Genomic DNA, 25,070 nt, shown 5'->3' with positions numbered 1-25,070 from the left:
TGTCCCCCAATGACCCCACGTGTGTCCCCATATCCCCCCCGTGCCCCAGAAGACCCCCCCCACGACCCCACAAGTGTCCCCAGTACCCCCTCGTGCCCCTAACATGTCCCCAATGTCCCCATGCGTGTCCCCGTGTGTCCCCCCCATGCCCTCAACATGTCCCCCCACGACCCCACGAGCCTCCCAGTGCCCCCCCCATGCCCCAAAAGTCTCCCAGTTTCCCCGTGCCCACCCCCCGGTGCCCCAAACTTGTCCCCCCACGACCCCACACATGTCCACGTGCCCCAAACTTGTCTCCCAATGACCCCATGCATCTCCCCATGTTCCCCCTATGCCCCCAAAGTCTCCCAATGTCCCCAGGCGTGCCCCCGTGCCCCAAAAGACCCCCCCCACAACCCCATGCATCTCCCCGTGCCCCCTCCAGTGCCCCAAACATGTCCCCAATATCCCCACACGTGTCCCTGTGTCCCCCCATGTCCCTATACCCCCCCGTGCCCTCAACATGTCCCCCCACGACCCCACGAGTGTCCCAGTGCCCCCCCCCATGCCCCTCCTGTGCCCCAGAAGTCTCCCAATGTCCCTGTACCCCCCCCAGTGCCCCAAATTTGTCCCCCCACGAGTGTCCCCAGTACCCCAAACTTGTCCCCCAATGACCCCACGCGTGTCCCCATATCCCCCCCCGTGCCCCAAAAGACCCCCCCACGACCCCATGCATGTCCCAGTGCCCCCCCCCCGTGTCCCAAACTTGGCCCCAATGACCCCACTTGTGTCTCCGTGCCCCCCCATGCCCCAAAAGACCCCCCCACGACCCCACGCGTGTCCCCGTGTCCCCCCCGTGCCCCCCCCGGTTCCCACCGGCGCCCCCCCCGCGGCCCCTCCCCTCCCCCCTCCGTCTCCCTGGCAACCGCCCCTCCCCCCGCCGCGCGCCCCGCAACTCTCGCGAGACCCGCGCCCCGCTCCGAGACTTTGCGGCGCCCCCCCCCCTCCCCTCCGTGCCCCACAGCCGCGCGCCCTCCCGCCCACGTGACGTGACGTGACGTCACGGCACGGCGGCAGCCAATGGCGGCGCGAGGCGGGGCGGGAGCGGCGGTTTGAATCGGCGGTAAGAGAAGGGGGCGGGGCCTAAAGGGAGGGGAGGGGCGTGCAGAGGGGCGGGGCCTGCAGAGGCGGGGTGGAGGGGGAGAGGAGAGGGGGGCCTCGCTGCTGCTCCCTGACAGGAAGGGGTGGGGAGCTGGGGGGGGGGCGGCCTCTGCTCACAGGGAAGCAGGGCCAGGAGCAGAGGGAACGGCCTCGAGTTGTGCCAGGGGAGGCTCAGGTTGGCAATGAGGAGACATTTCTGCTCAGCAAGAGCGGTCAGGCCTTGGGACGGGTTGCCCAGGGAGGTGGGGGAGTCCCCGTCCCTGGGGGTGTTCAAGGAGAGGTTGGACGTGGTGCTTGGGGACAGGGCTTGGGGGTGACATTGGTGGTAGGGGTGGGTGGGGGTGGTCCTGGAGGGCTGTTCCAGCCCTAAAATGCTTCTGGGGCTCTATAGGTGAGCCCATGGGTCAGGGGGTGCCCATAGAGGTGCTGGGGGGGCTGCAGGCACCGCTATGGGGCCGTGATCTTGACCCCATGGCAGCACTTGGGGGATGCAGGCACTGGTCCTGCCTCCAGCAAGGCCCCAGGCAGTCAGCCTCACCTCCATCCAGCACAGGAAAGAGGAAAAAATGCACAGGAAAGGAAAAAATTGGGAGAAATCAGCCTGGATCCCCCCAGGGAACCCGCCCTGATAAGCTGTGATAAAGGCCAGGCAGTGGGGACAGCCCTGGGTGTTCCCCCCCCACATCCAGGGGGACCCCCCCTTCGTTGTCCCCATCCCCCCGAGGCCACGGGATCCCAGCAGGGAGCAGTTTGGGGTGGAATTCCCCAAACCGTGATCCCCCACAGCAAATGGGGACGCTGTGGGGTGGGCTGGGGACCGGAGCTCGGGGGTGCCCAGGGCCAGGAGCAGAGGCCCCGGGCCCGGCCTGGAGCTCCGGGACCCCAAAATTTGTGGGGTCGCGGGGTCGTGCAGCTTGCCTTGCCCCAGTGCTCAGCACGACGCAGGCTCACACCTTTTTCTTTACCCCACTGCCTCTCCTGGAGGCTGGATTTAGGGGAGAGGTTTTCAGATCACTTTTACCCCTCTCCGTGCTTTAAACCCCAAACCCCCAGGTCTCGGGGTCGCTGCAGGACCCCAGCACCCTCTTGCCGAGCACCCCCAGGGCCTGTCCAAAACGCTGCCCCCATCCTAAAGCCCCACAGGGCATCCCCCCGTGGGGCAGGGGGCTTCGTTTGCCCCCTTCCCTCCCCGTGCCCAGCCAGCAGCTTTTTGTGCCGTGCGCCTTTAACGAGCGCGGCCCGGCCGTGACGTGGGGGTGGCCGCGGGCCAGGAAGGGGAACCATCTCCTGCCAACCCCCGGCCGAAACCCAACACAACTTTATTTTTTCCCCCCTTTTTTTTCTGCAGGGGCCGCGCTCGCCGCCCCGGCCTCCTGGGGGTCCTGGGGGGCCACCCGTGGATGGCGGCGTGAGGACGAGCGGCGGCCGTCGCGCTCCGGTAAGGCCCGAACAAAGACTTTGCCCTGCTCCCGACGGGGCTTTTTGGGGGGGGCAGGAGGAGAAGGAGGAGGAAGAGGAGGAGGAGGAGGCTCTGTGGGGGGCCAGCCCGTGGCTCCTGGCTCGCTGCAGCCCCCCCTTTTTGGCCCCCAATGCCCTGGGCAGCGCCGCGTCCCCGCGGTGCGATCGCGGGGCTGGGGCGCGCGGCCAAGTTGCGCTCGCCAACATCCGGGAGCTCGGCTCTGCCCGCGGGCCCCCCCCTCCCCGCCGCCACCAAACCCCCCCCTTTTCCCCCTGTTTGTGGGGCTGGGGGCGACGTTGAGTGTTTTTGTGGGGTTGGGGGGGGGCTCAGGGGGTGCTTGTCCCCCCCTCACCCTCCTCTCCCCGGCCCCGCGCGCGCGGAGGAAGGCGGCCGCTTGCGTAACGCCGTGTTTTGACTGGGGAGGGAGCTGGGGGGGGCATGGGGACAGCGCTGGGGGGGCATCCCTGTGCCCCCCACCAAGGCTCAGCACCCCCAGCCCCTTGGGTTTCGTTATATGGCACCCGGGGCAGGGAAGGAGCCGCGCAGCCCCCGCGGTTGTTCCCCCTTTGAGCAGTGCCCGAGGTCGTCCCGTGGCAGGTTTATGCTTGGGGGGGGCTCTGTGCTGCTGTCAGAGGGGGTCCGGAGGGGGAAATGGGGTCAAGGAAGGGGGTTGAGGGTGGGAGAACCCCCACCCCATGGGGCTGCCCCGCTCCTGGAATGCCCAACACGGAGCTGGGGGGCGAGCGGCTCGGGGGCTGCGCTCGGAGAGGGGAATTTTTGGATGGTGCCGGGGCCAAATCCTGCCCTGGGAGTGCTGGTGCTCCCCGGGGCTGTTGGGCTGCAGGTGCTCCGTGTCTCCGAGCTGCAGCTCCTGGGGTTTGTTAAAGTATCGGCGGTGGCCAAAGCTTCCGGGGACGGTGGGGGCCGGATCTGGGCTCCCTGCGGATTTTTGCGGGGTTTTGGTGCCCGGATCAAGCCCCTGGTGAGGGGTCGGGGGGTGGTTGGGGGCGTTTTTGGGGCAACAGCCCCAGGAGGGACGCGGTGGTGGTGAAGAACTGGGGCACAGGGAGGGCCCCGGAGCTCCAGGCACCGTCCTGCCCGGGCACGGCCGCTCGCCCCATCCCTCCCTCCAGCCTCTGTTATCAGCGACCCCTCCCCAGGTGGGTTTTTGGGTTATTTCAGGCCCTGCTCAGCCCCCCCGGCACCCCAGGGCAGGGTTATTGGGGTGGCACCGGGGATGGCAGAGGCAAAAGTCGCCGCGGGGGGAGCTGGCAGCGCTCCCACGTCCCCCTCCTGCCGTGGGGAAGTCCCTGCTGGAGGCCCCCCCGTGCTCCTGGCAGCCCCCGCTGCCCTCCCCCGGGACCGGGGACAGCCCTGGGCCCTCCCCACATCCCGCAGGGAGCTTGGGGCAGGGCACGGCGGAGGAATTATTCCCGATGTGAAAGGTGAGACGGGCGTCCCGAGGTCGGATCCTGCACAGCCAAACCTCGGCCTCGCCGCTTCCCCGGGGAGCAGGGAGCCCCCTGGAGCCTGGTGGGGACACTTGGGGGCTGCCAGCACGGCCCTGGGGGTCCCGGCACCTCGGCAGGGTGCCCCCAACCTGGGGACACGGGGATGGGGACGGGGAGAGCAGAGTCCACGTGCTGCTGGCACCGGTGCGCCCCGGCAGGAGCGGGGAGGGCAGCGGTGCTCATGGAGCTCACAGGACCTTGGCACCGTCCCGACGGCAGGGCTGGCTCTGAGCCCCAAGCCTGGTGGCTTTACTCTTATTTTTATTATTATTTTTTTCCCCTTTTTCCTTCCCTTTTACACCTCCAGAAGCTCTGCTCTCCCCTGGCTCCAGCTCGTGCCTCCCGGCCTCTCCCCGAGCACGGAGAGCTCCCCAGCTCCGAGCCCTGCCACTTTGTGCCACTTTTCTCCAAAACTGAGGCCGGGGCTTTCCTGGAGGGAGCCGGGGCCGGGCTGTGATGCTGGGGCTCCCCGATAGATGCTATCTCCCCCAGGGCAGCAGTGGCCGTGGCGAGGAGGCTGCTGCAGCACCAAGATAGCCCCCGCTGCCGAGGGCAGGGACGGGGAGCGCACAGGACCCTGGGGGGGGGCCGGAGCCGTGAGCTTTTTCTTTTTTTTTTTTTTTTTTTAATTTACGCCACCAGGGCGAGACCTGAAAGACCAGCCGGGCTGGAAGGAAGCTTCCTGTGGGGTTGGGGCAGCGCGGCCGTGGCGCAAGGCTCGGGGAGCCGGCCCCGTGGGATGGGGACAGGGATGGGGACAGGGACGGGGACGTGCCGGGGGTGGCACCGCTGGCACCAGCAGGTTTTTGGCTCGGGAGACAAAAGCAGGTTTCCCGGGGTGCTGGGTAGGGTTTGGTGTCGTGTGCTGGCTGTTTGGGGTATCCTAAAAGGCTGGTGGTGAGTGGGGGCACGGAGGGGAAGGAGGGCACGGGCTGAGGCAGCAAACATCCCCGAAAACTCGGTGATGGGACCCAGGTGGCCGCTGCTGGAGCCGTTCCCTTCCTCCTGCCCGTCCCCAGCGCACCGGGGACACCCGGGCCCCACCGTGCTGGCACCGTGCTCCCGGCTGCCACCCGGTCCCCCTCCCGGCCCTGTGCTCCCCGGGGAATTTAGGTCACCCGACTACAATCGCTGCTCTGTGCCCTCGCTTAGCCGCCGGCCCCTCGCCACGTGAGGCTGGAGGCGTCGCTCCCGGGCTGCCTCGGGGCCAGCCGTGCTCGAGCTCTGCTCCGTGGGGAGCCCAGAGCCCGGCTGTTTCCCCCCAGCCCTGCAGTTTCTTGCTTTCCTCCAGTTTTTTAGGGCCGAAAATGAGGATTCTGGCTGCTGCCCCCGGTAACGCAGCGCGTGGGGCACGTCCTGCCTCGACAGGCACCGGTGCCCGGCGTCACGTGCAGGCTCTGTAGGAATGTAATTGCCACGTTTGGCCTCTAATTGCCTTTTTTTTGCTGTTTCTAGGTGCGGGCAGTGACCTGGCAGCCTCGCAGAGATGCCTCTCCACGCCACGAGAGCCGCGGCTCTCCTCGCTTGGGTAACGCACCGCGGCACGCCGGGCAGCTCCGCGGCTCAGGGTGGTCCCGGGGGGGCTCTGCTGCTGCCCCTTTGGGTGCTGCTGCCCAGGCTGGGGTCCCTCCATCAGCAGCTGGGTGCTGGGGCTGGTCACGGTGGGATTTGGGGCACGGGGGGTGTGTGGGGAGGGGGCTTGAGCAGCCCGAAATGCTCCGATGGCTCCGTCCAGCCTTGGAAACCAGCCTGGGGGGCACGGCTGGTGGGGAAGGCAGGAGGAGCTGGGCCATAAACAGCCTGAGGGTCCTGCCTCGGAAAGCACAGGATGGTTTGGGATCAAAAGGACCTCAAAATCTCACTCCCACCCCGTGCCACGGATGGGGACAGAGCTGTGCCGTGCGTGAGCGAGGCGTCACCGTGCCCAACGCGAGGCGTGCCGGCCCCTGTGGGTGCGGGCATTGCCCCCATCCCTCCTGGCAGGGCGCTGGGGAGGGCTGGGGGTGTCCATGGGGGTGTTGTGGGATGGCTGTTGGGTTTTCCCTGCTCACCATCTCGCCCCTGTCCCCAGGTGAACAGCACCAAGGTGTGCGCGGATCCCCTGGGGGACCTGTCCCAGCTGCAGGACTGCCGCGTTTTCATCCAGATCATCAACAAAACGTGAGTCCCGGGGGCTCTCCTGCCCCCACGAATGTGCCTCCCTAAATCCTGCTTGGGCGAGGAGGCAGCCGGCAGCTGTCCTGAGCCTCGCTCAGCCCGGGGGTCCCAGGGGGGGCAGCTCTGCCCCGTGGAGCCGTCCCGGTGGCTTTTGGGGAACGGGGGGCTGCTCCTGGGGAGGACACAGCAGCCCCAACCCCCAGCACGAGGTGCAGGGATGGGGTAGCTCCGATCCCAAGAGCTGCTCTCATCCCCTGTGAGCGGGGCTGGCTGGAAGCTGCCAAGCACAGCGGGTGCTGGAGCTGGGGGCTCGCCCTTAATGAGCCACCCGGCGAGGCGCTGGGGGCACTGCTCGGAGCCTGCCTGCTATAATTAACAGCAGCACGGCGTAACGAGAGCCTGCTCCGAGCGGGGAGCTGGGATATATTTAGCCAGACCTGTTTAACCTCCCAGCCCCAGCCCTGGCTGGGATTAGCAGGGATCACCGGGGTGTGCTCAGCAGGCAGCCGACCCGACCTCGCCGCGGTGCTGGTTTTGGCAAGGAGGGTGCCACGGGGCTGCCCCGGGGGAGCTGCCTTTGGGTGAGGGGGGCTGGCAGGTCCCACAGCACCAGGGAATGGGAAATCCTCGTGTCCTCCCCTTCCCCAGCAAGTCCCTGTGTCTGGAGGTCCCAGAGCAGCCGCGGGTTTGGAAGCAACGGCAGCAGAGCGCAGGCTGGCACGGGTTTTAGGCACGTGGCCCGTGTTTGTGTTGGCTGCTGCAGAGCAAAAGGCTGATCCTGGAGCAGAGCCATGGCAGGGGCAGCCCCGTTCCCCCCTTAAATCCAGCGTGGGCTCCAGGGCAGGGGGCTGAGGTGCGCGGGGCTCACGCACCCACACGGTTCTGGATGCGCCCTCTCCGAAAGCAAAGCCCTGGAGCAGAGCAGGCGGTGCTGGACCCGTCCCAGCGTGGGGCTGGCAGCACAGGAGGGAGGAATTGGGGCTGGAGGGGGCCGAACGCCCCAAATTCAGCCAGTTCTGGGGCTGCCAGCAGCAGCCTGCGCCGCCCTGGGGTGCAGTGGGGATTGCTCACCGTGCTACCACCCCGGGAATCCCCCTGCTTCAGGAGCTGCCTGTCGGTGAAGGCAGCCTTTGTACAGCCTCTCCGTAAAGCTCTAACATCCCTCCTGCTCTCTCTTTGCAGCCACAAGAGCGAGGAGGGGCAGTCCGTCCTGGAGCAGCCCCTGCCGGAGCGAGCAGCCTTCATCCGCAGCTTTCTGCAGAGTAAGAGCCTGCCCCGAGGGGCACGGCAGCCCCCTCCCCGCCTCTGCCAGGGCTCTGGGTGACCCCGGCCCCAGCCCCAGCTCTGCAGGGCTGCCCAGAAGCCGGTGTGGGAAGTCCTTGCTGGCCAAATCCAGCTTGGGGGGAGTCCTCGCCGCAGCAGGGGTGCCGGGTGGGGAGGTGCCGTGTCCCATCCCGCAGCACCACAGGCTGTGCTGGTGCTGCTGGTGGAGCAGCAGAAGGCACTCCACCAAAAAGCCAGCCTGAGGGTGGTCGGAGGGCTGTGTGCGAGGGGAAAAACCCAGCCAGGGGTCTCCACTCGGTGGCAGGGGTCTCGGTGTGACCGCAGCTCCCGTTTCGTGTTGCAGAGCTCTGCAAGCACAAATCGACCACGGAGAACCTGGTGTCGGCACAGAAGCTCCTGGAGGGAGAAGAGCTGGAGTTGGCCAAGGTATCGCCGTGCCCAAGGGGTGCCTCTGTCCCAGATCGAGTCCCTGCTGCCACATTTCCCTGCTGGAAGGGAAAACTGTGTCCCGGGGGCCCCGAGATGGAGGGGCTGCACCCAAGGGGGCTGAGCAACTCGGGGGCCAGTCCCACAAGTGGCTGGTGCTGCCCAGCTCCCCTCCTGATGCTCTGCCTCGTTGCAGGTGGCCGTGCTGCTGCTGTACCACAGCTCCATGAGCAGCAGGAGCCCTGGGGACTGGAACGACTTCGACTACCAGACCCAGGTACTGCCCGGTGCCAGCAAGGGGCCGGGTGGGCGCCCGCCCGCGCCCCCCGCAGCCATCACCAGCCCCTCGGGCCCGGAGCTGCCGCAGGGCAGCTGCTGACCCCCGGGCTCCTCTGGCGCAGGTCGAGCTGGCAAACATCCTCAAATTCGTGCTGGACAACGAGGAGAGCCTGACGGAGAACCTGGAGGCGTTTCTGCAGAGGAGAGGTGAGCGCGGTGCCCGGCTCGGTGCCCAAATCGGTGCCCACCCTACGAGCCTGTGCTGCGGGCACCGATGGGCTGGCGTTGGATGAGCCTCGTGCAGGGAGAGCAGGCGGCCAGACGGGGATTTTTTTTTACTGCTTGTAAAAAAAAAAAGCACCTTGTTAGCACTGGGTTAACGTTACTTGTCTGGGTGGCAATGTCCAGACGCCAGCAGGGTGGCACGGGGACAGGTCCTAACTGCTGCAGCAGGGTGAGGTGTTCCAAGTGCTGGCAGCATCCGAGCAGCACAGGTGGCTTTTTTCCAGAGCATAAATCTGCTGGGTTTTGCCCCATTTGCACGGCTCTAGCTGCCAACCCAGGAGAGCAGCAGCACCACCGGGAGCCCACGGCCCCGGGCTGTCGCCTGTCACACTGAGCACTACAAAAGCGTCCCATAAGGGGACAAAGGGACAGTCCCACAAGGAGACAAAGGACAGTTTTGTCTCTCCTGAGAACCCTTGGGGACGGAGCTGGGGGGCTAGGCACATTCCTGCTGCGTGGGTGGAGGGGGGCAGCAGGGCTGCGAGGGCTGTTCCAGCTTTTTGGCCGGGCTGATCCATCCCGGAGCAACCCCGCGGTCACTGGGGCTTTCAGACCTGAAGCTGAAAGCCTGCAAAGCCTCGTGGTGTGAGCACAAACCCCACACCCTACCCCTCCCCTGTCCCAGCCCCGCAGCCCTCGGAGGAGCGCTCGCCGGGGCTCCCCCCGCAGCAGGCACGCGGGGTGCGCTTCCTGGAGCTGCAGAAGGTCGCCTCCTCCTCCTCCAGCATCAACAGGTAACGTTAGGGGGGGACAAGGTGGGGGGAGAGTGGGGTGACGGGACCCCCAAGGGTCCCTGGGGTGCGCCCTCACAGCACAAGGAGAGCCGCCGCGTGCCACGGTGCTCTCCCGGTGCAGGCACTGCTGGCGTTCTGGCAGCAAATCAATTAAATTCAGGTTAAATCTCTGCCTCTGGGGCACGCTGACAGCTCTGCGACGGGCTCAGGCAGAGGTGGAGAGGGGAGGGATGCTTGGTCCCGGGGCTGGATTCGTACCCCCGGGCTAGAGGCTGGGGCAGGGGGCTTCCTGCTCGGGGGCTGGGGTCGCAGCTCCCTGCCCCTCCGGATAACCGAGGGATGTCGTGGTCCCGCAGCATCCTGCCCGGACCCCCGACCTCGCCCGTGGGGGACGTCATGCAGACCCCCCAGTTCCAGCTGAGGAGGCTGAAGAAGCAGCTGGCCGTGGAGAGGGACAACAGGGACGAGCTGGAGCTGGAGCTGGCAGAGAACCGCAAGCTCATCACCGAAAAGGGTCAGTGGCTGGCGGGGGGTCCTGGGGTGCAGGGGGGGGGTCTCGGGGGCTGAGATCTGTTCTGGGACTTGCTGTCACAGCTCTGACGCCCTCCCAAAGCGTGCTCGGGCATGGTGTGTCCTGCTGGAGTGCAGCCTGAGCCTTTGGGGTTTTTCTGCTGTCCCGAGCAGCGCGGGCACCTTGGGGCTGGCCGTGCCTCCGCGGGGCCGCGGCTGCACCAAGGATCCTTGCTGTTAGCCAGGAACAAAACGTGCTGGGGGGAGCCAAGGCAGCTCCAGCGCTGTCACAACAGCTCCGAGCAGGGCAGAGCTTGGAGGCTGCTCTTAGTCCTGCTGCCAAGTGGCTGGGAGCAGCCTGCCAGGCGCAGCAGCCTTCCCACCCACGGCTCAAACGCTCTCTGCGCTGGGGATTTCCCCCGGCGGCGCGTTCCTCCTTCCCTTTTACGTCCCCTTCTGCACACCCTGGGCACTCAAAGGCACCTGGGGCTGCCAGCCCGGCTTCCCCATCCTCGCTCCAGCTTTCTGAGAGCTGGGGGGAGGACGGAGCCCTGCTGTGGGGCCGTGCAGGAGGAGGTGGTGACGTGCCCACCCCGCACAGAGGCGCAGATCACCGTGATGCAGCACCGCATCGATCGCCTGACCCTGCTGACCGAGAGGCAGGCTGCCGACCAGCTGGAGCCCAAGGAGCTGGAGGAGCTGAGGGAGAAGAACGAGAGGTAAATACCCCGGGGGCTTCGGGTGATGCATGGACCAGGGCTGAGGGCATTCCTTGCTGCTGCTCTCGGCCACTCCTGCGCGTCAGCAGCCAGTTCTTTATGGGGAAAAAAGGGCGCGCTGCCCCAAATGTAGCCCTCCAGAAGAGGCTTTCCCAGCTCTGGGACAGGCTCTGTGTCCCTAAAAGCTTTCGGGGAGATATTGGATGCTGGTTCCCAAAGGTTGGCCTTGCTGGAGCCCAGCCGTTGCGTTTGGTGCAGGAATCTTCAGCACAGGCCACCCAGCTCATGACGGGCTGCAGCTGAGTGAGCCCAGAACTGCTTTTGGCCTGAAACTCTACCTGAGGGCAGTGGATGGAGCTCTCAGCCCCTTCCCTTTCCCCAGCTGCTCACCGTGAGCTTGATCGGGTCTGAACTGGGCTCGAAAGTCGCCTGCTGTGCTGTCCCAGTCCCTGCCCCGTCCCTTCTCTGGTGGTGTGTTTGCTTGGGGAGCACCCCCAGCTCCAGCTCGGGGCTGTGGTTCTCTGTTTGTGGTGTTTTGTGCTGCTCTCACCATCACACAGGACACAGGGTACCTTCCCCAGCAGCACCCAGTGGTGCCCTTGCCCAGCCCCTCACGCTCTCCTCTCCCGCAGCCTGCTGGTGCGCCTGCACGAGGCCCTGAAGCAGTGCCAGGACCTGAAGACCGAGAAGGGCCAGATGGATCGGAAGATCAACCAGCTCTCTGAGGAGAACGGGGACCTTTCCTTCAAGGTGGGGAACAGCACAGTCCCCAAACTCGCATCCCTGCGCCCCTCAGACCAAGGGCAACATCAACCTTAGAAATTCAGGCTGTGTTCTCCGTGCTTCCCACGGCTCACCGGGCACAGAGAACATTTTGGCTTCGTCCTCCGAGGGACGTTGCCCGCATTCGGTGCAGGGTGGCTGACGAAGCCCCGTGAGCCCCCAGGGGATTTGGGATGGCCCCGGCACTGCTTCCACCCCGCAGGGTGAGCTCAGACTAACTGCTGCCTGCCCCGCTTCCCCCTGCAGCTGCGGGAGATCGCCAGCCACCTGGTGCAGCTGCAGGATGCCCTGAACGAGCTGTCCGAGGAGCACAACGCCGCCCTGACACAGTCCCAGGAGAAGCAGGCGCAGCTGGAGGGCGAGCTGCAGGCTGCCCTGCAGGACAAGGTGAGGCTCCGGGGCTGCTCCGGCGACTGGCAGCGAGGATGAGGCTGTGGGGATGTTTGGTGTATGAAGTTTGGTGATGGCTCCTGGTTGCCCTGCCTTCTGCCCTGCTCCTTCACCCGTCTCTGTCCCCAGAAATGCCTGGAGGAGAAGATCGAGATTCTCCAGGGGAAGATTTCCCTGCTGGAGGACCAGCTGGCCAAGCTGGGGGACCACAGCTCGCAGGAGAAAGGAGAGGTCATGGGCGACATCCTGAAGGTACGGAGAGGTCCCCAGTAAGGAGAGCGGGCCCAAAACTCGGCGTGGGGACAGAGCTGGGTGCTGCCTGTGGGGTGGGTGCTGGGGGCTGAGCGCCCCGTGCATGCGGAGTTTGGGCAAGCTCCCCACCTCGCTGCTGGCTGCCCCAGTAGCGGGGGGCAGCTGGGGATGGAGCCGCATCCACGTGGTGGAAAAAGGAGTTTGCTGTCAGAAATGACCCCAGGTGCTTGAAGGCAGGGCTCGGGGGGGTGCAGTGGGTGCAGGGAGGGAGGGAGGGAGCGTGCTGCTGGCGTGAAGCTCTCATCACACTGCTGGGTGCCGCTTGAGTCACGCCTGGGGATGTTTTTGTTTTATTTTTGTTTCCTCCTTCCAGCTGGAGGAGCTGAAGCAGGAGGTGTCCAGCCTCACCGCCCAGGTGATCGAGCTGCAGGCCTCCATCCTGCGGCTGGAGGAGGAGAAGAGGCAGCGGGAGGCAGCCCTGCAGGCCGAGCGCGGCCGCTTCGAGGAGGAGAAGCTCCAGCTGGGCGAGCTGATCGCCAACCTGCAGAGCTCCCTCGCCGAGCTGCGCCGGGCCAAGGAGCAGCTGGAGCAGGACCTGCGGGCGCAGGAGGCGCGCCTGACGGCCCAGCTGGACGCGCTGACGGCCGAGGTGGAGAAGCTGAAGGGTTTCCTGCTGCAGAGGGAGCAGGAGGCGGCCGGGCTGCAGCAGCAGGTGGAGCAGGAGCGGGCGCAGGCCCAGGAGCTGCAGCGCCGGGAGCAAGCCTCGCAGGAGGCCGTCGCCGGGCTGGGACGCCGCGTGGAGCAGCTGAGCGGCAGCCTGAGGCACAGCGAGGAGAAACTGGCACGGGTCACGCAGGAGAAGGAAGGGGAGGCCCGGCAGATGGTCGCCCAGTGCGAGAAGGTTGCCCAGGAGAGGGACGCGGCCCTGCAGGAGCTGCAGCGCTTCCAGCAGGCCAAGGAGGCGCAGCTGGCGGCGCTGAGCGGGCAGCTGCAGAGCCTGGAGAAAGCCCGAGAGGCCTGCCAAGCCTCGGCCCTGGAAATGCAGCAGGAGAAAGCCGAGCTGAGCCAGAAGGTGCGCGAGCTGGAGGCCCGCGTCCTGGAGCTCACCGCCCAGTGCCAGCAGAGCACGGCGCAGGCCGGGGCGGCCGAGGCGCTGAAAGCCCAGCTCCGAGAGCTGGAGGGCAAGCTGAAGGAGAGCCAGCAGAAGCTGGCCGACAGGGAGAAGGCGGCCAAGGAGAACGCACGCCTGCAGGAGCGGCTGCTCTTCCTGGAGGAGTCGGTGCGCAACACCGAGGGCATCCTGGAGGACGAGAAGAGGAGGGCGGCCGAGAGCCTGGAGGGGAACCTGGCCAGGATAGCGGAGCTGGAGGCCGAGAGGCAGCAGCTCGCGCAGCGCCGCGACCAGGCCCTGCAGGAGAGGGGCGAGGAGCTGGCCAGGAGGCAGGCGCTGGAGGCGCGGCTGCAGCAGCTGAGCGAGGAGAGCAGGGAGAAGACGGCGGCGCTGCAGCGGCAGCTGGAGGAGGCGTCCTCGGCGGCACAGGGGGAGGAAGGAGAGCGAGGGAGGCTGGAGGAGAGGGTGCGGGCGCTGAGCAGGGAGCACGGCCAGGCCTGCCAGCAGCTGCGGGCACAGCAGGAGAAGGTGGAGGAGCTGGAGGCCCAAGCGAAGCGCCTGGCCAGTGAGCACCAGGACCGGCTGGCTGCTCTCCAAGCAGATTTGTCCAGCGCCCGGGCGCAGGCGAAGGAGAAGGAGGGCGAGGAGCAGAAGCTGAGGGCTGACGTCTCGGCCCTGCAGGAGAAGGTGGCGACCTCGGAGCGAGCGGCGGCCGAGCGCGTGGCTCAACTGGAGGCAGAGGTGCGGCGGGCGACCGAGGCGCTCGAGGGCGTCTCCAAGGAGCTGTCCGAGGAGAAGCTGAAGCGCGAGGAGCTCGAGGCCGCGGCCAGGCACCACGGGGAGCAGGAGCACGAGGCGGGGCGGCTGGCCGGCGAGGTGGCGCGGCTGGAGGAGGCGCTGCAGAAGCACGGGCAGGACCTGGAGCGCCGCGACGAGGAGGCGAAGCGCCTGCAGAAGGAGCTGGAGCAAGCCAGGGCGGACTGCGCCGCCGAGAGAGCCCGCAAGGCTGAGCTGGAGGTGCAGCTGCAGAACTCCATCAACGAGCAGAGGGTGGAGCGGTCGGCGCACCAGGAGGAGCTGGCCCGCTCGCTGGAGCTGATCGAGGAGAAGGAGGGCGAGCTGGATGAGCTGCGGCTGAAGAACGTCTCGCGGGGCGAGGAGCTGAGGGACCTGCAGAAGACGGTCAGCAAGCTGAAAGGGGAGCTCGCCTCGGTGGAGGCGGTGAAGGAGCGGGCCTCCAAGATGGACAGCGAGCTGCAGGGCTTCCTGGGGGCCGCCCGGGCCCGCGACGCCGAGATGGAGAGCATCAAGGCCGTCTACTCGAAGGAGATGTCCCTCAAGAGCTTGGAGGAGAAGATCCGCCACAGGGAGCAGGAATCCAGCTCGAGCCAGGACCTGTACCAGGAGAAGCTGAAGGAGGCTCAGGCGCTGGGTTTGGAGGTGGAGAAGCTGGAGCAGAGGTGCCGGGAACAGCAGGACACCATCGCTGCGCTGGAGAAGGCAGCGGCCGAGGCCCGGGCTGCTGCGTCCCAGCACCAGCACGCGGAGCTGGAGGCCTCGAGGAGGGAGGCGGCACAGCACAAGGAGAAAGCCTCGGAGCTGCAGAAGCTGCTGGAGGCCGCGCGAGCAGCCCAAGCCGTGCAGGACGGCGCCGTGGAGGCGCTGAGGAAAGAGCTGCAGGACAAGGGCAAAGAGCTGGCCCAGAGCAGGAGCGCCGTGGCCGCGGCGGAGAAGGAGCTGGCGTCCCTCCGCGCCTCGGCTCAGGAGAAGGGCAGGTCGGAGGAGAGCTGGAAGGAGCAGATCTCGCAGTGCATCCAGGAGATGGAGAGGAAGAACAGCCTGATCGGCAGCCTGGAGCACGAGGTGTCCATCCTGCACCGGCAGGTGACCGAGAAGGAAGGGGAGAGCAAGGAGCTGAAGCGCCTGATCGTGGCCGAGTCGGAGAAGAGCAAGAAGCTGGAGGAGCGGCTGCGGGTGCTGCAGGCCGAGATGGCCACCGCCGCCTCGCGGGCGGCCGAGAGGTGCTCGCTGATGAAGGTGGAGGTGCAGCGGTGCCAGGAGGAGATGGAGAAGCAGCGGCTGACCATCGAGGCGCTGAAGAGGGACCGCCACTGCCAAAGCGAGCGCGAGGAGGAGCTGCGGCAGGAGGTGAAGGTGTGCCAGGACAAGTACTTCCAGAAGGAGCAGCTCCTCTCCTCCCTGCAGCAGGAGCTCAGCAGCGCCCAGGCGCTGGCCGGCGAGCTGGTGCCGCTCAAGCACCTCTGCCAGCAGCTGCAGGCTGAGCGAGCCTCCCTGGAGAGCAAGCACCGCGACGAGCTGGAGCAGAGGGCCAAAACCGCCGGCGTGCTGCAGGCAGAGCTCGCCCGGAGCAAGCTGGAGGCGGCCGAGGTGCCGGCCCTGCGCGAGAGGGCGGCGGAGCAGGAGCGGGCGCTGCAGCGGCTGCAGAAGGAGGCGGCGAGCTACGCCGAGCGGCTGGCGGGGCTGCAGCAGGCCAACGCCAGGCTGGCCGAGGAGAACCGGGGGCTGAGCGAGACCTCGAGCCGCGGGCAGCAGCGGCTGGACGCGGAGCTGGGCCAGGCGAGGGAGAAGCACGCGCGGGAGCTGGAGCGGCTGCGGCTGGAGTCGGAGAAGCTGGTGGCGGGCAGCCGGCAGGAGGTGGAGGAGGTGGCGAAGAAGCTGGAGGCCATGAGCAACAAGTACGAGAACGCCAAGGTGAAGGTGCTGGAGGAGAGGCAGAAGTTCCAGGAGGAGAGGCAGAAGCTGATGTCTCAGGTAGGGGGCTCGCGGGACGCCCCCCGCTCGGGTGCCCGGCGCGGGTTGGGGGCGTGCAGGCAGAGCCCGGAGGGGAAGGGGCACTCATGGACCACCCCAGTCTCACTTTTTTTTTTTTTGAGGCTGCTCCTGGCAGCTCTGTCCCACTGAGGGAGCACGTCAGCTCCTCCAGAGCCTTGCCCCTCGCTTACTGCCAGAGCTCTCATGGTTTCCAACCACATTGGCTGCCCATGAACTTGCTGGCCAAAAACTACTGCCCTCCAGAGCCCCCACCCCATCCCTTTTATTCCTAAGCCACGGGGTTTTCCTAGGGCCCAGGTTCACAAAGGCACACGGGGAACGTCAGCATCAGCAGGGCTCGGATCCCCTACACACCTCTGAGCCCTCCTTAGCCCGGGCTGCTTGGCGTGGGAGCCGGGGGGTGGCGAGGGGCCGCGTGCCCGCAATGCGCTCACTTCTCCCTTCTGTGCCCTCCCCACGACAGGTGGAGCAGCTCGAGGTCTTGCAGAGAGAGCAAGCTAAGCAGGTAACGCACACCAAGTGCCGGCTGCTTAAACGGTGACGGTGCATGGCCCCGGCCCCGGCCCCTTCCCAGCAGAGCCACCTCCTCGTGAGCCGTTTGCAGCGGGGACCCTTCTGCGGGGTGTCCCCGGAGCGCGTGCCGCAGGCGCTGCTTTGCTCCAGGTCTCTGGGCTCGCGCATCCGCCCCGTGGGGAGTAGGAACGGGGGGGTCACAAATCCTCAGCTCGGAGCTGCCTCCCTGGAGAGGAGGTGCTGGAGAGCTGGAGCACCCCTTTTTTTTTTTTTTTTTTTTTTATTTATTATTTTCCACCCTCTTTAACTGAGAGGGGCAGGTTGCTGGGAGGAGAGCGCTGAGGTTGCACAAAACGCAGCCTTGGCTGGAGATGCCTTTTTTTTTTTTTTTATTATTATTATTTTTTAAGCAGCGCCCACCTCAGAGCCAGCACTTGGGAACCGCTGCTGCTGGAGCAGACGTGGCTGATGCCGATGAGGCCACCCCCAGCCCCTTTCCCAAGGAGCCTGTGAGGCCAAGAGGGGCTGACGGCTCGTGGGAGGGACAAAACCTCCCCATCCTCACCCCCAGCCTCTGGTGCTGTTCCCAGGACACCCGGCGTGGCTGCGCACGGGGCGAGCTGGAGGCAGCCACCCCAGTCCTTCGAGGGGACGTGCACGCCTTGTGCCTGGGGTGGCAACAGCCCCGTGGAGCCCCATGCTGAGATTTGGCACGGATCAGCCTCCTGCTGCTTTATTCTGCAGCAAAATTGGCAGTGGAGATGGTTCCTGCAGCCGAGGGTGCCCGGGGGACGCGGTGCCGCCTGCTGCGCCCCATCTCCCCTCGTCCTCCCGGCTGAGGGGTCTCGGTTTGCTCCTAGTGCCTGGCGGCTCTGTGCTCGTGTAGAGCAAAGCTTTTCCCTGCAGGGACTCACAGGGCTGCCCCAAACTGCCTGCCTCGGGTCTGCTAATGGCATGCAGGGTGCTTGGCGCGGGGTGCAAGGAGCCGTCCTGCGCACCAGGGGGGCCGTGGGAGGGAGGAATTCACAACCAGGAGCTGGTTGTGGCAGGGGGAGTTCGTGGCCAGGGGCTGGTGTAACAAAGCCGTGCCCTTCCAGGTGGAGGAGCTGAATAAGAAGCTGACCCAGCACGAAAAGGCCACCCGCACCCAGCAGCAGCGGGTCAAGGTACGTCCACGGGGACCTGAAGCCCTGTCCTGAGCCAGAGCTGTCTCCAGCGAGCCCTGCGGCTCTTGGTGGCCACTTGGGCTCCCCGAGGGCTGCGGCTGTGCTGCTGGGGTGGCCCTGACCCCGCTGCCTTCCCTCCCCACGAGCAGGTGCTGGAAGGGGAGCTGCAGACCGAGGCCACCCGCCAGCAGGAGAAGGTGGCGGAGCTGCAGGAGCAGCTGGCCCAGAAGGAGCAGGCGGCCGAGCACTACAAAGCCCAGGTAGGCTGCGAGCGGCACCCCAAGCCCCAGCCCTGCCCCACGGGAGGCTCGGCGGGTTGCAGGTTCCCCTTCTCCTGCTTCTTCCCAGATGGAGAAAGCAAAAACTCACTACGACGCGAAGAAGCAGCAGAACCAGGACCTGGCGGAGAAGCTGAAGGCGATGGAGCAGCTGCAGAAGGAGAACGCGGAGCTGAGGACGGAGTCGGAGAGGCTGGCCAAGGAGCTGCAGCAGAGCGTGCTGCAGGCCAAGGAGTCGGAGCTGACCTGCAGGAACCTCACCAGCCAGGTCCGCAGCCTGGAGGCTCAGGTGGGCACGGCGCGGGGGGGCTCTGCTTCCTTCCTCCTCCTCCTCCTCCTCCTCGCCTGGCCTCTCACCGCTCCTCTCCCAGGTGGAGTTTGCCGATCGGCAGCTGCGGGAGCTGGGCAAGTTCCAGGTGCCGACGGACGCCCTGAAGGGCTGGGAAGCTTTCCGCCAGAAGCCCGCCGACCTCAGCACCGACAGCCTCGACCTCAGCCTCGACGAGCTGCAGCCGCTCAACTCCACCAGGTAACCACAGCTCGGAGGGCCCCGCTCTGCCACCAGCATCACAAATTTGCTGCCAGCATCACAGATTTGCTGCCAGCATCACCAACGCCGGCTCCTGGTGGCCAACCCTCGCGTCCTCCTCCCCCCTGTCCAGCAGGAAAGTCACCCGCTCGCAGTCGGAGGCCTCGGCGGTGCCGGAGAGCGCGGAGTCGCGGGCGTCCCAGCGGCTGCCCCGCAAGGTGGAGTCCCTGGAGAGCCTCTACTTCACGCCCATCCCCAACCGCACGCAGTCCAAGCTGGAGAGCAGCGCCAGCTCCCTGGGCGACCTCTCCCTCGACTCGGGCTGCAGGACGCGCTCGGCGCGGCGCCGCACCACGCAGATCATCAACATCACCATGACCAAAGTGAGGGCACGGCACGGCTCAGCGCGGTGCGGGGAGCTCTCCGTGGGCTCTGACCCTGTTTTTTTTCTTTATTTTTTTTCCTCTCTCCCAGAAAGAGCCCAAGACGGAGGAACCGCTGAGCGCAGACAGCTCCTTCTGCAGTGTCCGCTCGGAGCAGCCCCAAAAAGCCGCCCCGGGCAAGGGTCGCCTGCGCTCGGCCGCCTCTGCCCGCTCCCTCGCCAGCTTCCCCTCGCAGGAATCCCTCGCCAAGCCCGAGACCTCGTCCCCACAGGAGCCCCCCGGCCACTCGGCGCTGCTCAGCCTCCCCGGCTACCGCCCGGCCACGCGCAGCTCCTTGAGGCGCTCGCAGGCGGGGAGCAGCTCCAGCCTGGGTGAGTCGGGGCAGGGGGCTGAGGTTTGGGGGTGGGGGGGCTGCGCCTTGCTGGACGCCCCCCCCGCCTGGCCCTCACCGCTTTGGTTTTTAGGCCGGAGCAGCATCTACCTGGGGACGTGCCAGGACGAGCCGGAGCAGCTGGACGACTGGAACCGCATCGCCGAGCTGCAGCAGCGCAACCGCGCCTGCCCGCCACACCTGAAGACCTGCTACCCCCTGGAGAACCGGGTAAGGGGGGGGGAACTGGGGGCTGCCCCTTCTCCCTGCCGTGCCTGGGGGTCGGTCTCAGCATCGCCCCCTCCCCAGCCCTCCAACTCGCTGGGCACCATCACGGACGAGGAGATGAAGACGGGCGACCCCAAGGAGACGCTGCGGCGCGCCAGCATGCAGCCCGCGCAGATCACCGAGGGCACGGCCGCCCGGCGCAGCACCATGAGCACCGCCTGGGCCGGGGGCATCACCACCCGGCAGCAGCGCAAGCGGCTCTCGGATGAGTCCCACCAGGGCCCCGACACCCCCGAGGTGAGCTGAGCCCCCCCCTGGGCACCCCCAGGAGCTGGAGGAATCGGGGTGCTGCCCCGGGATGCGGTTATGGCTGCGCATGGGGACCCCAGCTCCGAGCCCTTCTGCCTCCTCGTGGCTGTGTCCCAGGGGTCTGGCCCCTCGCTGAGGTCTCCCCCCTGTCCCCTCTCTTCCAGTCCAAGAAGCCTGTCAGCTGCTTCCCGCGCCCCCAGACCCCCCGGGACCGCAGCGAGCGGCGCAGCTCCCAGGTCAGCCGGCGCAGCGAGCAGCAGGCACCCAGCAGCAAGCCGGTGAGTGGGGGGCTGGAGAGCCGAGATGGGGGGGTCCGGGACCCCTTCCCCATCCACCACAGAGCTCCTCACAGCCCCCCCGTCCTCCCCCGCAGGCCGAGAGGCGCCAGTCGATGGCGTTCAGCATCCTCAACACCCCCAAGAAGCTGGGGAACAGCCTCCTGCGCCGCGCCGCCGGCCGCAAAGCCACCCCCAAGAGCTCGCCCCACGGCACCGCGCGCCGCTCGCCCCGCATCGCCTCCGCCAAGTCCCCCAAGGGCAAGGTGGGCAGTGGGTGCGGATACAGCTTCCCCCACCCCCCCTAAATGGGAAACCCCCCCCCCTAACCCCCTGCTCTCTCTTCCAGGCCAGTCGCAGGGCGCTGAAGGACACCAAGTTCTGAGGTTGCCCAGCCCAGCTCTGCCCGGACCCCTCGCCTCCCCCTGCCCTCCCCCAGCAGCACCGGGACCAGGAGCGATGCTGGGGGCACTTGGGGGCCACCGTCCCCCCCCCAACATCGCTCTGCATGTCCCAGTAACAGCCCTGGGCTGTGTGGGGTGGGTTTGCTCCCCCAGGGCACCCCCATGCCCCCTGCCCTGGCTCTGCTTTGCCCCAGGGCCCCCCCAGTCTCTGTGCCTGGCCCAGTCCTGCCCTGCTGCAGGGGTTTGAACCCTCCCAGGGCTGGGGAGGGGGATTGGGGGGGTCTGGCCCAGCACCAGACTGGGGCAAAGCTGCCAGGGGGTTGGGATTTGGGAGCCCCCCGAGGACCAGGGTGAGGGGAAGGGGGGGGCCAGGCCGGGCAGGGCCACGCACCCCAGCAGAGACCCTGGTTCCTCGCTGCCCCCCCTGGGCGCAGAGGGGGCATTTTTAAAGTGTTTCTACTTGTAAATAAATTGTATTTTTCTCCTGCTCTGAGTCCTAGACCTCGCCGTGTGTCCCAGCCCTCCTCCAGGACCAGCTCTTTGTGTGGGGCTGTGCTGGGGGGGTGCCTGGGGGGGGGGCACAGCTCCAGCAGCCTCACCCCCCTGGGTCCATCTGTCCTGGGAACAGTATAACGGGGATTGGGGAAAAATGGGCTGAAATCCTCCCTGACACCACATCTGTGCCCACCTTTCCGTGCTGCATTCCCTCCGGGTGGTGCTCAGCTGGGGCTTCACCGTTGTGCCCAAACAGACGCAGAGGTTTTTGGGTTTTTTTTTGCTCTAATTTTATTCTCCACCAGCTCCCCTCGCAGCCTGCCCTCACCCCTCCGTGCAGGAGCCTCCCCCGGCAGCGTTTGCGCAGCTGAGCCCCCCCCGTTCCCCTCCTGTGGTGTTGGGGGGGGCAGGGTGCACCCATGGGTGCCCCCAGCAGCCCCACCAAGGCGACTTCAGCCCCTTGGGCACCACCTCGGGGGTCCCAGCAGCTCCCCTCCTCCCTCCCCCTGCGCTGGGACCCCCGGAGAGGGGCTCGCTCTGCACCACCCCCGGTACCCGCAGCATCCCCTGGGTCCCCCTTGCACAGGGAGGGGGCTGTGGGGTCTGGGGGGGCTGCGGGGTCTGGGGGGGCTCCGAGCCCGCTGCCCTCACTCCCCACAGGTGCTGGCGTGCTGCTGCACCTCGGCGGGGCTGAAGCAGAGCTGGCAGATGGGGCAGGGCACCCAGGATGGATGCTCCACGTCGGGGTCGGGGTCGGAGTCGTCCTCGCCGCAGCGGGAGGCGTGCGCGGGCAGCAGCGCGGTGCTGAAGCATCCTGCGGGAAAGGGGAGTGATGGGGGTGTCCCCAAACCCCAAATCCCCCCCCAGCCCATGGGGACGGAGCTCTGGGGAGATCCTCAAAGCACTCACCCGAGCAGAGGGGGCACAGCCCCACCTCGTCCCCTGCGCTGGGTCCCCGTGCAGGTCCCTCGCTGTGGCCACGGGTTCGGGGTCTCCGTCCTGCGCTGGGTTTCCCGGGGGGAGCTGGCGGAGCCCTGCGGGGGTGCTGCAAGCTGAGGGCTCGCCGTGCTGCGTGCTGCCCCCCCCCCCGTAAAGCACGGCACAAAACAGGGGGGTTTTGGGCAGCCAGAAATCGGGGGGAGCTGCTGGAGCCAGCACCCACCGCGCGTGGCCGGCCCTTGGGTGCGGGGAGGGAGCCAGAGCAGCAAAATCAGCGGGCTGGGGGAGAAACGTGGGGGGGGTGGGAGGTGAATTAATTACCTGCCTGGGGGGCTGCGAGCCCTCTGCCTGCGGACCCTCTTTGGGGGCGTGGGGACGTCCTGCGAGGAGCCTGGAGGGCAGCAAACAGGCAGCGAGCCTTCAGCAGCAGCACCGGGGGCTGCAAACGTGGAGCAGCACGGGCACGGCTCGGGGTGCAGGAACCCGGCTGCTGGTCCCTATAAGCGTGGGCAGGGGGAGACGGGGCTGGGAAAAGCAGGGGATTTCCATTTCACACCCCCATGGGTCGAGGAGCGAGGGCTGAGCCCTGCTGTGGGGTCGGACACTGGGCTGGGACCACGGCCACGGTTTTTGGGCCACCAAGGGGGTGGGTGGCACGTCCTCCCCCAGCCACGGGGCGCCTCGCCTGCTATGGGGTGCCCACAGACACAGGGGATCCCCCCCAACCGTGGGTAGAACGGGGTCCCTGGGGCAGTTTTGGGGCAGATTTTGGGCACGGCGAGGGCAGCGCTCACCCGGTGCTGCGGGGTCCCCTCGCTCCTCATCCCGCAGCCCCGTGGTGCCGGGGCCGGGGCCGGGTCGGGGATTTATGGCCCGGCTCCGCGCCGCCGCCAGCAGCATCCTGGCCGGGCGGCTGAGGAGGGCAGGGCTCCAGGCAGGGCTCCGGGCAGGGCTCCGGGATTTGGGGCCCGGCTCCAGCTGCTGCAGGCGGCTCCTGAGCTGCTCCTCCTGCCTCGAGACCCTGGGGTGGACGGACAGACGGAGGGACACAGACAGACGGACGGACGTCAGCCCCGCGCTCCCCAGCCAGGAGGTGCTCAGGGTGCCAGGGGGCTCCCTGGGGCTCCAGGGTTGGCCGTGCTGGACCCCAGCCCACCCCAGTCCATGCTCCCAGTTCATCCCAGTCCATCCCAGCCTGGGCTCCCTGCCCATTCCAGTTCATCCCGGTCCACCCCAGCCCAGGCTTCCCGTCCATCCCAGTCCACCCCAGCCCACGCTCCCAGTTCATCCCAGTCCACCCTAGCCCGGGCTCCGTCCACCCCCATCCATCCCAGTCCATGCTCCCAGTTCATCCCAGTCCACCCCATCCCAGGCTCCCCGTCCATCCCCGTCCATCCCAGTCCACCCGATCCCAGGCTCCCTGTCCATCCCAGTCTATTCCATCCCAGGCTCCCAGTTCATCCCAGTCCATCCCAGCCCAGGCTCCCCATCTACCTCAGCCCAGGCTCCCGGTCCAACCCAGCCCAGGCTCCCCATCCACCTCAGCCTGGGCTCCCTGCCCATCCCTATCCATCCCAGTCCACCCCAGTCCAGGCTCCCAGTCCATCCCAGTCCACCCCAGCCTGGGTTCTCTGTCCATCCCAGTCCACCCCATCCCAGTCCACCCCAGCCCAGGCTCCCAATCCAGGCTCCCAGTTCATCCCAGTCCACCCTAGCCCGGGCTCTGTCCACCCCCATCCATCCCAGTCCATGCTCCCAGTCCATCTCAGCCCACCCCAGCCCAGGCTCCCCGTCCACCCCAGTCCATCCCAGCCCAGGCTCCCAGTCCATCCCAGCCTGGGCTCCCCGCCCATCCCAGTTCATCCCAGTCCATCCCAGCCCAGGCTCCCTGTCCACCCCATTCCAGGCTCCCCATCCATCCCAGTCTACCCCATCCCAGGCTCCCAGTTCATCCCAGTCCATCCCAGCCCAGGCTCCCCATCCACCCCAGTCCACCCCAGCCCAGTCTCCCAGTCCATCCTAGCCCAGGCTCCCTGTCCACCCCATCCCAGGCTCCCAGTCCATCCCAGTCTACCCCATCCCAGGCTCCCAGTCCATCCCAGTCCAACCCAGCCTGGGCTCCCCATCCACCCCAGCCCACGCTCCATGTCCATCCCAGTCCACCCCAGCCCAGTCTCCCAGTCCATCCTAGCCCAGGCTCCCTGTCCACCCCATCCCAGGCTCCCAGTTCATCCCAGTCCATCCCAGTCCACCCCAGCCCTGGCTACCCACGATCCTGTCTGTGCACACAGCATCCTGCAGATGGCCGGGCTGCAGCGCTGGAGGCTGTCGGCACCCTGGGCACCCTCCTGCAGGACAAGGCGACACCGGGGGGGCTGCCGGGAGCCCCTTGGGACCCCCCCCACCCCGACAGCTCCTACCGGTGCCGGGCGGGGGTCGGGCTGGGGGTCGCTGGGGGTGCGCAGGCGGAGGAAGGAGAGCCCGAACTGCCCCTGCCTGCTGAAGGGCTGGCTGCAGGTGAGCCGCACCCGGTCCCATTTCTGCCCCACCGCCAGCTCCAGGAAATCTGCTGCAAGTTGGGGGGACACCAGAAGGGGCTTCAGGGGTGGCCCCGACCCCTTCAGCCCCATATGGTGTTATTTGGGGGGGGGGTAAGGGGGCTGCCCTTCACCTTCCTTGAACATCCGCACCCCGCAGCGGTTCTCGCCCGCCCGCGACTCGGCCGGGGTCATCAGGGGGACGCCGGGCACCAGGGGGACGTAGGGGTGGTCCCGGGGCCAGGAGGAGCGCCCCACCTCCACCTGCACCAGGGCGCAGCCGCAGTTACCTGTGGGGATTTTTTTTTGGGGGGGGGAAGGAGAGATGCTCAGGAGATGCTCAAGGCTCATGGGGCACCCCCTGGTCCTGCCCAGGGCTCAGGGCATGACCCGGGGGGGGGGTGCAGGGTCCCTTCCAGGGGCATAGGGGGGTGTAGGGTCCCTGCTGGGGTCCGGGGGGGTCCCCAGCCGAGCCCCCCGCCCTCACCCAGGTCCAGGTACCCGATGGCGCTGGCTGTCTCCAGCTGCAGCTCCGCTCTCAGCCGCCGGCTGCGGTCCTGGGGGCAGCAGAGCCAGGGCCCCCGGCTGGCCTCCTGCAGCAGGTTCTCCACCGGGAACCGGGGGTCCTGTGGGGGGCACCGTCAGACCCCCCCCCAAGGTGTGCACCCACCCCACGGAGCCGTGGGGGTGACCCCGAGCCCCCCCATAGGGACCTGCGAGGAGAAGGACACCACCGAGCTGATGCGCACCGGGGCCATGGAGGTGCCTGGGGGGGGGCTCTGCTCGCCCCAAAAGCCTGGGGGGGGGACAC

General features: G+C 67.3%; 2 protein-coding genes across 6 annotated transcripts; one reads left to right on the top strand and one right to left on the bottom strand.

Annotated features, from left to right (window-relative positions):
* The first annotated feature begins 1,299 nt into the window (after window positions 1-1,299).
* On the top strand, window positions 1,300-20,382 carry NUMA1 (nuclear mitotic apparatus protein 1). Of its 4 annotated transcripts, XM_082770364.1 has the most exons (27): window positions 1,300-1,315; window positions 2,489-2,578; window positions 5,566-5,638; window positions 6,182-6,270; window positions 7,450-7,529; window positions 7,895-7,977; window positions 8,174-8,254; window positions 8,379-8,463; window positions 9,167-9,275; window positions 9,632-9,789; window positions 10,387-10,504; window positions 11,137-11,254; window positions 11,534-11,674; window positions 11,807-11,929; window positions 12,303-15,812; window positions 16,297-16,338; window positions 17,444-17,512; window positions 17,662-17,772; window positions 17,861-18,079; window positions 18,162-18,319; window positions 18,453-18,702; window positions 18,794-19,073; window positions 19,167-19,303; window positions 19,382-19,597; window positions 19,774-19,887; window positions 19,983-20,150; window positions 20,234-20,382. In XM_082770364.1, the coding sequence occupies exons 3-27, from the start codon at window positions 5,597-5,599 to the stop codon at window positions 20,267-20,269; spliced, it is 6,537 nt and encodes a 2,178-aa protein (XP_082626490.1). In that variant the 5' UTR covers window positions 1,300-1,315; window positions 2,489-2,578; window positions 5,566-5,596; the 3' UTR covers window positions 20,270-20,382. The 4 variants fall into 4 exon arrangements, with proteins under 4 accessions (XP_082626490.1, XP_082626492.1, XP_082626489.1 ...); XM_082770366.1 differs by lacking the exon at window positions 1,300-1,315 and having other exon boundaries at window positions 2,425-2,578; window positions 18,456-18,702; XM_082770363.1 differs by lacking the exon at window positions 1,300-1,315 and having other exon boundaries at window positions 2,425-2,578.
* Window positions 20,383-21,310: 928 nt separating this feature from the next.
* XNDC1N (XRCC1 N-terminal domain containing 1, N-terminal like) lies at window positions 21,311-25,050 on the bottom strand. Of its 2 annotated transcripts, none has more exons than XM_082754052.1 (8): window positions 24,973-25,050; window positions 24,747-24,885; window positions 24,394-24,549; window positions 23,994-24,291; window positions 22,517-22,743; window positions 22,044-22,161; window positions 21,693-21,817; window positions 21,311-21,597 (listed from the first exon to the last, which is right to left on the bottom strand). In XM_082754052.1, the coding sequence occupies exons 1-8, from the start codon at window positions 25,015-25,017 to the stop codon at window positions 21,431-21,433; spliced, it is 1,275 nt and encodes a 424-aa protein (XP_082610178.1). In that variant the 5' UTR covers window positions 25,018-25,050; the 3' UTR covers window positions 21,311-21,430. The 2 variants fall into 2 exon arrangements, with proteins under 2 accessions (XP_082610178.1, XP_082610179.1); XM_082754053.1 differs by having other exon boundaries at window positions 22,044-22,113.
* Window positions 25,051-25,070: the final 20 nt, after the last annotated feature.

Source organism: Aythya marila (genome assembly GCF_965140915.1).
Source record: "Aythya marila genome assembly, chromosome: 1".
NCBI classification, from domain to species: Eukaryota; Metazoa; Chordata; class Aves; order Anseriformes; family Anatidae; genus Aythya; species Aythya marila.
This window is presented reverse-complemented; position numbering and strand designations above follow the sequence as displayed.